At 33.1% G+C, this 15,793-nt stretch overlaps 2 protein-coding genes across 3 annotated transcripts in view; both read right to left on the bottom strand.

Annotated features, from left to right (window-relative positions):
* Positions 1-4,518, bottom strand: part of LOC147405210 (putative disease resistance protein At5g66900) — a 57,303-nt gene extending 52,785 nt beyond the window's left edge. Inside the window, exons 1-3 of one of the 2 annotated variants that reach the window (XM_086441429.1) lie at positions 3,796-4,518; positions 1,468-1,883; positions 400-752 (exon numbers count right to left, since the gene is read on the bottom strand). In XM_086441429.1, coding sequence (XP_086297555.1) covers positions 400-752; positions 1,468-1,883; positions 3,796-4,408 — 1,382 coding nt within the window. In that variant the 5' untranslated portion in view covers positions 4,409-4,518. The remainder of the gene's footprint in view (positions 1-399; positions 753-1,467; positions 1,884-3,795) is intronic. The other variant, XM_086441428.1, reaches the window with a different exon arrangement.
* A 6,114-nt stretch (positions 4,519-10,632) lies between these two features.
* Positions 10,633-15,566, bottom strand: LOC147405214 (putative disease resistance protein At5g66900). Its single transcript, XM_086441431.1, has 4 exons — positions 14,644-15,566; positions 13,430-13,833; positions 12,309-12,664; positions 10,633-11,856 (listed from the first exon to the last, which is right to left on the bottom strand). Exons 1-4 carry the CDS (start codon positions 15,527-15,529, stop codon positions 11,520-11,522), a joined length of 1,983 nt encoding a protein of 660 aa, XP_086297557.1. The 5' UTR covers positions 15,530-15,566; the 3' UTR covers positions 10,633-11,519.
* Positions 15,567-15,793: the final 227 nt, after the last annotated feature.

The following is a 15,793-nucleotide window of genomic DNA, read 5'->3' on the forward strand; positions in this document are numbered from 1 at the left end:
ATTTATAATAACACATCACTCAGGAAAATTTTACCAAAATTGTAGTCATTCTCCTGGTTAATACTGAACTAGGTGGCAAAAGAACTTATTTCTAATTTAAAATATTGCTTAAAAGGTTTTTGAAGATTCCATAGTTTAAAAAAAAAGACACTTTTGTAATTTTGAAAATTCAGCAACATGATTAGGTTGCAATTTTCTTGGTTTTACCAAAATGACCCTGATTATATTAATTTTAAAGATACAAGTGGGGGCATTAATGGCCACTCGAATTTTGGTTCCAAACCACTTGTACTGCAACTTCTCTTATTATAATAGTAAAGATATGTATGTTATATCAGTCTGCAATATCATCAAACAATGAAAATCATTTGTAGCAAAATATGGAGAAGAGCAACATACCTAGCTCTTTTGTCCAGATTAATGAGATTTCGGGAGGATAGTTCAAGGAGGTTGACAAAAGCATCATCTTCAGATAGTTCATAGAGTCTAACCCAAATGTCTATAAGAACATCAGCAGGGATGCAATGGTCCTCGGAAAACAAACCCAAATCCAAGAAGCACTCTCGAAGATCATATTCTAAGAAATCTAAACTGGGTGCAAGACATTCCAAAAGTTCCTTGTGTGCGTTGAAGATGGAGGAGCCTTTCCTCAATATACTCTCCGTGCTTCTCCACTTCCTTGCAGGTTCTCCACACAATGAGAGAGCGATCACCTTAAGAGTCAGGGGTAGTCCCTTGCAACCTCTTACTATCTATAATTTGATAACAATAAAGTAAAACCTGTAATTTTCTTTTTATAGAAACATATAAAAAAAAAACAGTCTAAACACAATAAAGGAAGGGTATCACTAAATATTAATTTAAATAAATCAAAATTCAATACTTATCAAAAGGATAAATAAATAAATTCAATGCTCACATTTGCAGGGGTCAACTTTGAAATATTTGAAACATGTAACATTTTCAGAAATCAAGGTATGTGTGTGTACGTAGGTGTGAGCATTTGCACAGTGATGGATGTGTGGATCCCTGCATGCATGTGCATACACGCTGTGAAACACAATATATGGAAGGGCATTGCTTTCAAACATTAAGTTGAATAAATCAAAAGTTTGAAGCGCCCATCCCACTTCAAAATTTCAGTAGAACCCTCTCCTTTTGATTACATGTGGTATCTTCAAGAAGGTATCCCAAATATTGATAAAAACTAGGGACGTGAAATAAATACAAAGAACCACGTGTCATGTTACGAAGACGGTTCTTCCAAAATTTTGAAGCGGCATGGATGCTTCAAAGTCAGACTCTAAATCATTTTGTTCAGAAAACAAGGTAGGCATGTGGTGGATGTGTGGATCCGTGCATGCATGTGCACGTGTGTGAGTATTGTGTGGTTTATACCAAAGGTTAGAGGACTTGATGTAAATAGATTGTAAGCATACATGTGAGTATCACAGATAAATAAGGTACCTCATTCACACAATCTTCATCTACATTTGGCCTCTCAAAGTTTCCGTTTCCATCTTGTGGGAATGCTATGTGACGAAAGAAACTCATGGAATCTGAGTCACTCAACATTTTCAAAGAATATGTAGAATCAAATGTTTTATATTCAGTTCTCGATGTAACCAGTATCTTATATCCTACAGTTCTGAACGCAAATTTCTGAAAGAATGATTCTGACCAGACATCATCCAGGATCAACAATATGGGTTCTCCTTCTTTTTGTTTCATCAGGCATCCCAGCTGCTTCACTGCATCCTCGTCATTTTGAAATTTTAGAAAACGATTTCCACCGCCCAACCGTTTAAATAACCCCTTTACGATCACTTGCATTTTAGGCGAGCGTGAAACGGTTAAGAATACGATGTTATCCTTGAATCTTTCTGTACAAAGAGAGCTTCAGAAAGCTATTAGTAAAAAAGGAGAAAAAAGAAAAAGAAAATAACTTCATGATAATCAAAAATTGAAACGGGCATAACTTCGCGATCATATATCAGAATAACTATTACAACACCAATTTGAAAAGTATATGACGAACACTCCAACACAGAGAATACCAAAGACCATTGACCACATTCATTATCACGAAGAAAAAAAATAAGGCTAAGATGTGCCACATCCTAGGTTCAAGCCCCCTCAAACCAAGGGCGGATTTACAGTGGGGACAATGGGGGCAGTTGCCCCACAAGACTTTTTATAAAACCTTAAGGAGTAACTCGCAATTTATAATGAAAAATTGATTTCCTAAGAGTTTACCCCCACAAAAGTTTCTAAAATCTCTTATTGCCCCCACAAGAATTTTAAAAACCCTAATAGGTTATTAATAATTTAAAATAATTTCTTAAGAATTCGCCCACACAGAAATTTCTAAAATTTAGAAGGAATTTTGAATAATTAAAAAAAAAAATTGAAGAGAGCTTTACTGGGTAGACCTATCTGTTGCAATTTTATTACAAAAACTCCCTTATTTTATCAAGTTTGTTAGTGAACAAACCATCCTTTATGAACTAAGGGAGCATGACTAATTTAGTAAGATTTTAAATCTTACTAAGGATCGTGGGGCCTATATGGATTATCAAATTTGCAATCCAACACCACAATCTTCTAGATTTCATGGAAAACATCAATTCAAAAAGAAAAAAACTTCAAAAATAAATAAAAATTGAGCCTTATCAAATGTGTTAAAAATAGATGGTTACTGAACCCCCAAATTTAAAACTAAAATTCAACGATAAAAATTAACGTTTGTTTTTCAAAGTTTTTAGATTTTTTTCCTTTATAACCCTGTGGTGCCAGATCAGATTTTTGGATGCCACAAATTGATGCGGTTAGGATCCACTCCACGGAATGTTATTAACACATAGCATTTATACAAAATGTTTACATTGTTTCCACACAAAAAAATCAATCACTAATCTATATGCAAAAGTTTTCACAATTGTTTCTAACGAGTTCTCATATTTTGATCACAAGTCAATGGTAACCAAACCTTGGAGTGGGGATCCATGTCATAAAATTATTGCAGATACATATAGTAGAAGTTGATTTTGGTAGATTTTATCAAATAAAAGTTAATATTATTAATAAGTTCTTAGTTGACCCCACGTAGACAAAATCCTGGCTCCGCCCTTGCCTCGAACCCATACTACTTATGCTAACCACTAATCTATCTTTACCTATAATATAAAATAAAAAGGCTGTTTCAAGGGTTAAAATTCACTTGTAAGTCAACTCTGTTTTAATTATTTCAGGTAATTTGGAGTTTGGATTTGTTTTAGAAGGGCATTAGTAAGTATTCTAGGGTTAGTAGAAGAAGTTTATACGAAATTAAATTTTTTTACAAAGTTTTACTATTTAAGATTAGTAGAAGTGGAGCCAAATTACAAGTTTGAAAGTCTATTTAAATGATGGCGAGAGACAAGATCTAAAATATTGTATTGATTGAATGTTTCGGTTTATGAAAATATTGATATGGTATCGATTGATATATACCTAAAACATTCAATGTTTCATATTTGCTCAAGAGATACTGATACGGATCAACAGATACATTCCGATATTTCAAACCATAATGAGAGATACATTAGAACCTGAGCTTTCTTAGAATAATTGTCTTGTTTTCTTTGTGGATTCAAGGTTCTTTATCAAAGATGAATAAAGTGATCTTCTCCTTCTTTTCACCACGATTCAATTGTCTATAAAATTCAATGTGAAATTTTTTAATCTACTAAGGAAAACCAACAAACCATAAATTAAAAAAAAATGTTGTTCGAAATTTCGAATAGATATATATACCTTTCACTTGTTCGTCTCGACAAAGCTTAGCAGCCAATGTAGTCTTCCCAGAACCACCAAGTGCGCACAATCCGATCATACTCATATCGTCTCTAAATAACTCCATCTTCAATTCTTTAATTCGCACATCCATTCCAACAGAAAAATTAGGGATTTCAGGAACTGCACACCGACATTCGTTCTGATCCACTTTTCCACTCATAACACATGTTTCCTGCATATGGGCCCAAATCCGTTTCGTATCGCTCCAAATCTCAACGTTTACCTTCAAAGAAAAAAACCCACGCAAAGAAACATCCAATTTTTCTAATCTCTTGGCATACCGATACTTCTGATAGATGTTGAACCTGTTAATCTTCGAGCATTTACAAACCAAATCCCTCCCTTTCTTCAATTCTGAACTTAAATTATCGATATCAGTATTTAATCCTCCATCTAACAGTTTAATCATTTCGATTTTGGGAATTATAGTTTCCAGAGTAGATTTGAGTGTATCCATGGAGGATTTGAAGGAGGAGGTCTTATCTTTCGCATCTAAGATTGCTTTCAATAGCTCGCTTGCAGCTGCACCTACCGCAGCTCCTACTAGAAGCTCTTCTACTACCAACGGCATTTTTAATTCTAAATTAGGTTGTGTTCTTCGTTCTAATATTTAGGTTTTATAAAGATGTACTGCTTACTAACAGATCGACCACGAAATTTCAAGGTAGTGCGATGGGGGAAAAATCCCAGAAACTTCAAAAAAAAAAAAAAAAATTGTAGGCAATCTATTTCTTTTTTTTTTTTTTTCTATTTTTTGGGAAAAAACTTTGAAGCCGTTCGCATCAAAATTAAGGTGGACCCTCTCCTTTGAATTACACGTGGCAATTTCAAGGAGGTATTACACATATCGACGGAAATGTAACGTAATGAATTAAACACAAATCGCCACGTGTCTAATAACAAGGAGGATTAGTAGAAACATGATCCCATAAAATAGGGGTTGTTGACATGATTTTTAAACTTAGTATCTCATCTTATTTAATTCAGCTCCGATACCAAGGTGATTCGAACGATACGATTCATCTTGTTCGAGTTGTTTCGTTTGACATTGAGACAATGATTTTTAATCATTTAAAAAATCTAAAAAAATTTAAAAATAATTTTTATTAAAAAATAAATTTTAAAAAATATAAAATTAAAAAAATCAATTTAGGAGGTGAAAGAATAGAGAGTTGAGGTCTTAACTCATTTGTCTTGATTAAATTGAACGAGATTTTGAAAATTTTGTCCAATACGTCCTGTTTAATTCATGAGTTAATTATTTTCTGTGTTGTCTTATTTGTATCGTCCAAGATATTAGAAAATATCGTTCGAGACGACTTGCTTATTTCATGATACACGATCGTCTTAAACTATTTTATAAGTTGATTTTGTTCAATTTCGATATCAAGTTAATTCGGACAATATGTCTCGGTCTCTGACAAGTTTAAACACCATGATTGTAGAAGATAAATTATATGAATTTAAAAATAAAAATAAAAATTATTTTTCATCATTAAATTTTATTTTTAAATTTGTGTGGTTGATAGTTTGTTTTCAATATTTTGGATGCTCGAAAAATAAATTTTTTTATTAATTAACTTATATGTCGACAGTGTTCTACCACTATTTTAAATTAAATCAAAGCTAACGGCTTTTATATAATATATTAAATTATTTGTAGCCAAAGTCTTAGTCGTCTCTAATTATACTAAATTACGAGAGTTATTATTGCCGCACCAACTTCATGAAATAGGCCTAAAACCGCACTAGCACTCTTAGGTGCTGTTTGTTAAACTGAAAAAAATAAGTGCTGAATAGCATTAAGCGCTGAAACTTATAAGCGCTGAATTTAAGTGCTGAAAAAGTTGTTTGTTTAGATGTTGAATCATGTTTGTTACACATTGCTGAAACTGATAAATTGTCTTTGTTACCCTTACAATCATATTATACATTGTTTACATGTTTCAAATGCTTATTTATTATCAAACACAATAAAATATATTATTTCTTATAAAATTAAAATACAATTTATTTTTAAATAATAAATAATACTCAAATAATCTTCAATTTATAAATAATAATTTCTATTTATAAAAACCCACAAATTTCAAATTAAAAATAATAATGTCATACAAGTCACTAAAATTTGAAATCAACTTTAAAAGAACTTAATTTTGGATGAATAATTTTCGATGGAAATGAAGGATGTGTAATTATAAAAGCACCCTATGAATTAATAAGGACAACCCACATTATAGCCATTTTTTGTTTTGTTTTATATGGGTTAAAGTTTTTGGAATGAGCAAATTTTTAGTGAGGATGGTCTATATGGTCTAGAGATCATCCTCACCAAAAATCAGTCTATTTTAAAACTTCTAACTCGTTAAAAATATTTTTTTTTTTTTAAAAGGGACAATTTACGGTTCTTGAACTTATTTTGATAGAGTTAGAAGTTTCAAGATGTGTTGATTTTTTGTGAAGGTGATATCCTCATTGTAGAGATCATCTTCACCAAAAATCAAATCATTCCAAAACTTTTAACCCATATAAGACAAAATAATTTAGCTATGGTGTGGGTTTATTAATTTGTGGGGTATTTATATACTTATCCATGGGATATAAGAGGTAATATCCTTTTAAGAATAAGGGCATACTTGTCCATGTTAAAAAAAACAAAGGGCATACTTGTCCGTGTTGAAAAAAACGAAGTGCTTACCGCTTCAGCACTTTTTTTCAGCATCAAAATAGTGCTGAATTTTTTTCACTTATTTTCAGCAATAAGCACGAGTAAACAAACGTGCTATTTTGACAAAAGTGCTGAATTTAATTTTTTTCAGCAATAAGCACTGAAAAATAGCGCAAACAAACACCACCTTAATTTAAAATAGGCATAAAGCCGTCCCTAGTATGCTATGAAACATATTAATTTAAAGCCCCACTTTGCAATATATTAATTTAAATTCATTATTATATATATAAAAGACCAAGTTGGTCACATGGGCTTTAGCGTTAATTTCAATGGTTTTAAAATTTAAAATGTTTTCTTAAATATTAAATGTGTCAGGATCAGGTCAACGACCGGATTTTGGTTCGGATAATTGGATTTTTCCGGTTTGATTCCAGGTTCGGTCCGGTTTTCAAACACTTAAACCGAAATCAACCCTATAAGAAATGGTTAAATCTCGGTCCGAATAAATTACGAGTTTCGATCCGATTTTCGAGTACAAATAATCAGTTCGGCTCGGTCCAGTTTTCCATATCGGATTTTTTGAACATCCCTAAATTAACCATTATTGTTTAAAAATAAAATCTCAATATCATATGATAATACTTCAATTATTCTCTATTTACACCTAAAGGTTTCATCATTAGTTTTTTTTTGCTCTTTTTAAATATCTTCTCTCCTCTCCTTCCACTTTAAAAATATGACTCTTGTTAATTAAGTAAGATGGTATGTGTTTTGCATTATGAAGATATGTGTTAATAGTATGATTAATGAAAAAAAAATCATTATGTTCTTAGTTTTAAATTTATTATATTTATGATATTTTAGAATAAAAATTAAAATATCAAAATAAATGTGTAAAGCTATCCCACTGTTATTGATTTGTAATAAAGCTTAAATGTTTGAGAAACATGGATTGTATCAAATGTTCTTAATTTGCAGAAGGATGAGTTCAAAGGTAAAATGGTGAAGGATACTTGTTAGGATTGCAACTTGGGGCGGACTAGCCCAAATTCAATCAAGGTTCAACCTAATTGATGCACGTGATTGGGTTGAGTTAATTAGAAGAGGAGTTGAACCTGAGTTCCAATATCTCATCCCGACCTGAATTCTGGTCGAGGGTTCGGGCAACCCGACTCAACCCAAAAGCTAATGCTTATATACTAATATTTAAATATATATAGGGTCTTGTTCGCCACCCTACGCTTTACCAAACGTGTTTTGTCCTACATAGGTTAGAAATTTTGGAATAGGCTAATTTTTGGTGAGGATGATATGGAATAGGCTGATTTTTGGTGAGGATGATCTTTATGGTGAGGAGATCATCCTCACCAAAAATCAGCCCATTCCAAAACGTCTAACCCCATAAAAAATGATTTACAAAAAATGGATGGTCCACGATTTTTCAACTTGTAAACATGGGGCTAGAAATTTCGGAATGGGCTGATTTTTGATGAGGAGGATTTTTTAATCGTAGAGATCATCCTCACCAAAAATCAGCCCATTCCAAAACTTCTAACCCATGTAGGACAAAACACGTTTGATAAAGTATAGGGTGTTGAACATTTCCCATATATATATATAATTTTTTTTTTTATATATTTAACTCTTTGATTCAAGTTTTTTTTTGTTTTTTTCATAACCATCTATCCTTGTAGATAGTGAGCTGGACTTGTATATGAGTTTTGCCCAATCCATAAACCATGGTCTTGCCCAAGGATTAGTTCCAAGAGCAACACCTACACATATGTTATTGACTTAAACCTTATAAGAAAATCCATCACAAATTAAAATATAAAATAGTTGGAAAATACTGAAATGACACAAATTATTTACTATGATTCTCACAAGTCTGACATAGGATGTGCACATAATCATAGATGTTTTTCCTCACGATACAAGTAAAAATCATCTACGGTTATATATGTATGTCCACGTCAGAATTGTGAAAATCACAATAAATCTTGTGTCACCCCAGCACTGTTCAAAATAATTAGACAAAAACCTAGAAGCTCGTTTACTCTCAACGGCATTTTTTAATTTTAAATTAGGTTGTCTTCTTCATTCTAATATTAGGTTTTATAGAGATGTACGTACTACAATTAGACCACGAAATTTCAAGGAAGTGTGATCGGGGAAAAACCTTTAAAGCGGCTTTCCCGGTTCAAAATTTCAGTAGAATCCTCTTCTTTGCGTTACACGTGGCATTTCAATAAGAAAATTTCCAGGCAATGTTGTACAGTTTACTTGATTACTGTGCAAGAGGAGGGCCCTCAGAAACTTCAATGTGTTTTTTTCCAAGCAAATCTTGAGAGTTCGTTATGCACTTTTTAAAGTTTTCTTAAAGGACAAGTTTTAAGTGCAATGCGTAAAAACTTTGATGCGGCCATTCCCATCAAAATTTGGTAGGCCCTCTCCATTGAATTACACGTGGCAATTTTGGAAGTATTGCACATCAAAACGCCACGTGTCTAATATGCCAATTTACAAAGCTGAAACTAGAAATTATAGAAATTAGCAAATTTAAGCGTCAGCTGAGCAATTCCTATTTTGGAGAAACCCAAGTTCTAAAAAGATGAAATTGTTGAAATTGTCAAAGCATTCGGCGTTGAAATTGTTGGCCGTAATTTAATGGCTTTAATGTCCTCATATAGCTCCAATGCCTTCTGCCAATTTTTGATCTCAAATAAGAAAGGTGAGATCGAATCAAATATAGGAATATTCGAATCCGAATCCGAACCCGAACGATTTTTTCAATATCCAAAATTTGACTGATGTTCGGAATACATATCCGAATTTGAATCCGATTGATTTTATTGGATATCGGATAAAATTCAATTTGATTCGATTGTTTGAAGTGTTCGCCTTCCACGTGCAGTTCTAACTGTCAAATATATATATACATCCAAATTTTTTTCCTCAACATCAGACACTTCTAACACTTGATTTCTACACTCAAAACCAATCATCTTCAACAGAAAAATATCCATATATATATATATATATAGGATCAGGTTCAAACGACAACCATTTCAACACACATAGAGACAACGTGTTTTGTCTTATATGGGCAAAAATGTTTGGAATGGGCTGATTTTTTGTGAGGATAATCTCTGTGGTGAGGAGATCATCCTTGCCAAAAATCAGCTCATTATGAAACTTCTAGACCGTCCAATTTTTGTTGAAAAATTATAGACCGTCCAATTTTTGTAAATCAATTTTGATGGGGTTAGAAGTTTTGGAATTTGATGATTTTTTGCCAGGATGATCCTCTCATCACAGAGATCATCCTCACAAAAAATCAGCCCATTCCAAACATTTTTGCCCATATAAGACAAACACATTGTCTATATGTGTGTCGCAATGTGTGTTGCAGGAACCCGACCCATATATATATATATATCCTAATTTTTTTCCTCAACATCAGACACTTCAACACTTGATTTCTACACTCAAAACCAATCATCTTCAACAGAAAGATAATCCAAGGTTCTCTTGAGGTTGAAGATGAAAGGGTATTTTGAGTTAATAATTGCATTTGCGTCCTTCGCCCTCACAAAATCCTCACAAACCCTAGCTAACAGCCAAGACAATCTTAATTTTTATACTGACCGCAATATTATATGTAATCAGAGATTTTAAACCTTAACAATCACAACAATTCAGGTGGTTCAAAATGTTGGACATGGTGCTTATGATCTTGACCATAGACCATGCGATGTTGAGATGAGACAACAATCCAACCTCAAAAATTTATCATAAATTAAGCATTGATGATAACGATGACAAAAAAAATTATGTATTAATACATTATGATAAGGTGCGTTGTGATACCTCATACAACAAAACAAAGATTAGTTTAATGTTAAGAATAAAATCAGACTTGGTACATATCAATCAAAACAAAAAAAAAAAACTTATCAAAAAAAACATGATAGGGCTTATCTCTAATAAGAATTTCATATTTTTATTTTTTATATAAACTCTATTAGGATTCATTATATCACAATACACCTTACTACAATACACAATAATATAATCACAATTTTTAACATATATATAAATACAAGGGTACATACATAATGACAATTAGGTGCTCTAATATTTCTTCAAAACTTAGGATTGTGGTTTTGAAGATCAACTCAAAATCAAGGCAACTAGTCTACTTGTATATTCAAATCAGGGAGACACATCGCGAGAGCTTTCCATAGGATTCCCAGTTCTTCATCACAAATAACGTTCTTTAGATGCCTAAGATCCATAGCCGATCTTGGCAATCGTCTCACGCTTGAGCACCTTCTCATGTTAAGCTTTCTCAAATTGCATAATTCACCCAGCCCTTCAGGCATCTTCTGCAAGTCAGTACACGCAGATATATCCAAGAACCTTAGCTTGCCAAGTCTTCGAATTGAGTCCGGTAAATCTATTAGATTCACACAACCACACAGCCTTAAAACCTCTAATTCTGTCAAATCTCCAATTTGTTTGGGTAATTCAGTTAAATAAGAACATCCAGTGACACTGAGCTTCTTAAGGTGCCGGATCTTGCAAATTCTTTGAGGCAATGCTTTCAAATTATAGCAATAATTTATATCAATCTCAAGGAGATTTGGAAATACATAGGATATCTTGTTGAAAGTCCAACCAGGGCGAAAAGTACACTCAACTAGTGATATTTTCTGCAAATTCTTCAATGGCTTATTGATTTTGTGGAGGGAAGGATACCTAATCTTCTCTAACCTTAATATCTTTGGTTGGGATAGATAAACAACAGAAGAAGACCCAATTAGTTCTGGATCATGAGATTCACGATTTGAAATGATCAGAACTTTCAAATTGCTCATTTTCTTGACGACCATTGGTAAGATGACCTTCCTACTTAATACACCAATATAAGAGGTTTTAAGCTTACGAAGAAAATCAGAACCTTCAAATTGCTCATTTTCTAGATAAACTCTGGAAATGATCAGGACCTTCACTTTAGGAAATTGCATCTTGATCCATCGTGAAGAAAGCATTTCATCTGCAAAATGTACTCCATAAGTCGATGAAACAACAATGAAGCAGTTATGTACAATTGAACAAAAACAAACCAACCTGTGTGGATGATAGACACTAAGCAGGCATCAAAGGGTTGGTCATCTTGTTTCCGACTCATGGGAATATTGTCGTTTCTTTGGCCCATCATCAGTCTCTTTCTTTGGTTTATGTTTTGAAGATCCCGACTCTTATAAATAGCCAAATCTCGAAGAATATCTTGTTGAGTAACAAATAACTCATTAAAGTTTCCGTCAATATTCCCTGCATCTTTTCTGATGAACAAAGAGACACCATGTCCAATCTATCAGTTGATGAATACAGTACTAATAGCAATCAAGGAAATATGATTGATTTTAATTACTCATTTATAATAACACATCACTTAGGAAAGTTTTGCCAAATTGGTAGTCATTCTTCTGGTTAATACTAAACTAGAAGGTGACAAATTTTGATTAAAGGGTTTTTGAAGATTAAGTAGTAAAAAAAATGATACATTTGTAATTTTAAAAATTAAGCTACATGATTAGGTTGCAATTTTCTTGGTTTTTACCTGATTATATTAAATTTAAATATACAAGTCGGGGCATTAATGGTCACTCGAATTTTGGTTTCAAACCACTTCTACTCCGCCTTCTCTTATTGTAATAGTAAAGATGTTTATATTCAGCAATATCATCAAACAGAAAAAATCATCTGTAGCAAAATATGGAGAAGGGCAACATACCCAACACTTTCATCTAGAAGAGTAATGAGATTTCGGGAGGATAGTTCAAGGAGGTTGACATAAGCCTTATTTTCATCTAGTTCATAGAGTTCAGCCCAAATGTCTATAAGAACAGAAGCGGTGATCCTTTGGTCCTCGGAAAACGAACCCAAATCTAAGAAGCACTCTTGAACATTTTCATCTAAGAAATCTAAACAGGTTGCAAGACATTCCAGAAGATCCTTTTCTATGTCGAAGATGGAGGAGCCTTTCCTCAAAGTTTTCTCTATGCTTTTCCACTTCCTTGCAGACTCTCCATGCAGTGAGCGAGCAATCACCTTAAGAATCAGGGGTACTCCCTTGCAACATCTTACTATCTATAATTTGATAACAATCAAGTGCAAAATGTTATTTTCCTTTTGTAGAAACCTTACAAGAAAAACAGTATAAAACAATACTAAGGAAGGGCATCACTCAATATTAATTTGAATAAATCAAAATTCAATACTTATCAAAAAAAAAAATCAATGCTCATATTTGCAGGGATGAACTTTTTAATTATTCGAAACATGTAACATTTCAAAAAACAAGGTGGGTATGCGTGTGTATGTATGTGCGCGTGTGCAGAGTGGTGGGCGTATGGATCCGTGAAGGGGCATCACTTTGAAACATTAAGTTGAATAACTCTGAAGTCAATGTTCATTGTTGCAGGGGTGTACTTGCTTTAATTATTCGAGGACATGTGACATCGGAAAAAACATTGAAGCGCCCATCCTGCTTCAAAATTTTGGTAGAATACTCTCATTTTGATTACATGTGCTATCTTCATGGAGGTATCTCAAATATTGATAAAAAGTAGGGACGTGAAATAAATACAAAAATCCACATGTCATGTTACGAGGAGGGTTCCTCCAAAATTTTGAAGTGGCCTAGCCACTTCAAAGTCGGGACTCTATAACATTTATTTTCAGAAAACAACGTAGGAGCATGGTGGGTGTGTGGATCCATGTGTGCATGTGCAAGTGTGTGAGTGTGAGTATTGTGGGGTTGATAGCTAAGGTTCTACATGGAAATGGTCGTATTCCATATGACTTGATGTATGTAGATTATAAGCATACGTGTATCACAGATAAATACGGTACCTGCTTCACACAATCTTCATCTGGCATGTCATAGCTTCCATCTTGCGGGAATGCTAAGCAACGAAAGAGACTCGTGGAATCTAGGTCACTCAACATTTTCAAAGAATATGTAAAATCAAATGATTTATATTCAGTTCTTGATGTAACTAGTATCTTATGTCGTACAGTTCCGAACACAAATTTCTCAAGGAAGGATTCTTCCCAGACATCATCCAGGACCAACAATATGGGTTCTTCTTCTTTTCGCTTCATCAGATATCTCAGTTGCTTCTCTGCATCTTCGTCATTTTGAAATTTTATCAACTGATTTCCAATGCCCAGCCGTTTAAATATTCCCTCTACGATCACTTTAAAGTCAGGCAAGCTTGAAACGGTTAAGAATATGATGTTATCCTTGAATCTTTCTGTAAAAAGAGAGCATCAGAAAACTATTTAGTAAAAAGGAAAAAAAGGAAAATAACTTTGCGATAATCATAAATTGAAACAAGCTTAACCTCGCAATCATAAATCAGAATACCTATTACAACACTAATTCAAAAAGTTTACGACGGGCACTCCATTGAGCACTTTTATTATCACGGAATAAACGGATTGTTTCAAGGGTTAAAACACACATTTAAGTCCACTCTATTTCAACTTTTTCTGGGTAATTTGGAGCCTGGATTTGCTTTAGAAGGTCATTAGTAAGTATTCTAGTGTTAGTAGAGGAAGTTCAGACAAGATTGAATTTGTTTTTAGAAAGATTTACTATTTTAGATTAGTAGAAGTTGCGCCAAATTACAAGTTTGAAAGTCTATTTAAATGATGGTGAGCGACAATGTTTAAAATATTGTATTGATTGAATTTTTCGGTTAATGAAAGTTTCGATAGGGTGTCAATTGATACATACCTAAAACATTCAATGTTTTATATCAGCTCGGCTGATACCGATATGTATCGATAGATACATTCTGATATTTCAAACCATAGTGAGAGATACATTTTGCAACATCTAGACTATCAATAGAATGTTAGCTTTCTTAGAATAATTCTCTTTATTTTCCTTTTAGATTCAAGGTTCTTTATCAAAGGTGAATAAAGTGATCTTCTCCTTCTTTTCACCACGATTCAATTGTGTATAAAATTCAATATTAATTTTTTTAATCTACTAAGAAAAACCATATAACCATAAGTTAAAAAAATATTCAATGTGAATTTTGAATAGATAGACATACCTTTCACTTGTTCGTCTCGACAAAGCTTAGCAGCCAATGTAGTCTTCCCAGATCCAGCAAGTGTGCACAATCCGATCATACTCACGTCGTCTCTAAACAACTCCATCTTCAATTCTTCAATTGGCACATCTATTCCAACAGAAAAATTAGGGATTTCAGGAATTGCACACCGATATTCGTTCTGATCCTCATTTCCACTCCCAACACTTGTTTCTATCAAATTCAGTTGATCTAATTTCCTATTTACTTCCTGCAAATGGACCAAAACCTGTTTCTGATCCACATTTCCACTCCCTACACTTGTTTCTATCAAATTCAACTGATCTAATTTCCTACTCACGTCCTGCAAATGGACCAAAACCTGTTTCTGATCCACATTTCCTCTCCCAACACTTGTTTCTATCAAATTGTTCAAAACCAGTTTCTGATCCACATTTCCAATCTCAACACTTCTTTCTATCAAATTCAATGAAGCAAATTTCTCATTCGCTTCCTGCAAATTGACCAAAATCCGTTTGCTCCAAAACTCAACGTTTACATTCAAACTGAAAAACCTTTCCAAAGAATCATTCAATTTTTTTAATTCATCCGAATACAGCCGCTTCTTTACCAAATTCCTCTCAACCTTCGAACATTTACGAATCAAATCGATCCCTTTATTCAATTCTTCAATTAATCTATCGGCATCTGAACTTTTTGGATAGTTTAATTTTTCATCTAACACTTCAATCTCTACGATTCTGGAAATTATAAATTCCAAAGTAAATTTGAGTCTATCCACGTCGTATTTGAACTCGCGGATCTTCTCTCTCACAGCTAAGATTTCTTTCAACAACTTTCCAAAAACTGCACCTATCGCAGCACCTCCTACAAGCTCCAACGCCATTTTTTTTTCAGTGGTGTTCTTCGTTCGAATATTAGGTTTTATCAAAGTTTTTTCAGAGCAATTATTGAGATTTCCTGCATTTTTTTTTAAGTTTTCGTGACCACTGTACAAGAGGCTTCTCAGAAACTTAAAAAAAAATAATAATAATAATAAAAAATCCGGGGATTTATTTATTTATTATTTATTATTTATATTGTATTTTTTTTTTTTTTTGGCGGGAGAGAACAAATTTTAAATACGTTGGAAAAAACTTTGAAGTAGCCA

Source organism: Akebia trifoliata, chromosome 4, assembly GCF_017979445.1.
Source record: "Akebia trifoliata isolate Shusen 1 chromosome 4, ASM1797944v1, whole genome shotgun sequence".
In the NCBI taxonomy this organism is placed as follows: Eukaryota; Viridiplantae; Streptophyta; class Magnoliopsida; order Ranunculales; family Lardizabalaceae; genus Akebia; species Akebia trifoliata.

What these genes read in the sequence shown, in the direction of transcription:
- LOC147405214 (XM_086441431.1), bottom strand. Translation starts at nt 15,529, where the DNA reads ATGGCGTTGGAGCTTGTAGGAGGTGCTGCGATAGGTGCAGTTTTTGGA. An exon ending in ATGAAGATTGTGTGAAGCAG is followed by an intron (nt 12,665 to 13,429) that starts GTACCGTATTTA and finishes ATCAAATTATAG; the next exon opens with ATAGTAAGATGTTGCAAGGG. An exon ending in CTTCTAGATGAAAGTGTTGG is followed by an intron (nt 11,857 to 12,308) that starts GTATGTTGCCCT and finishes TTTGTTCATCAG; the next exon opens with AAAAGATGCAGGGAATATTG.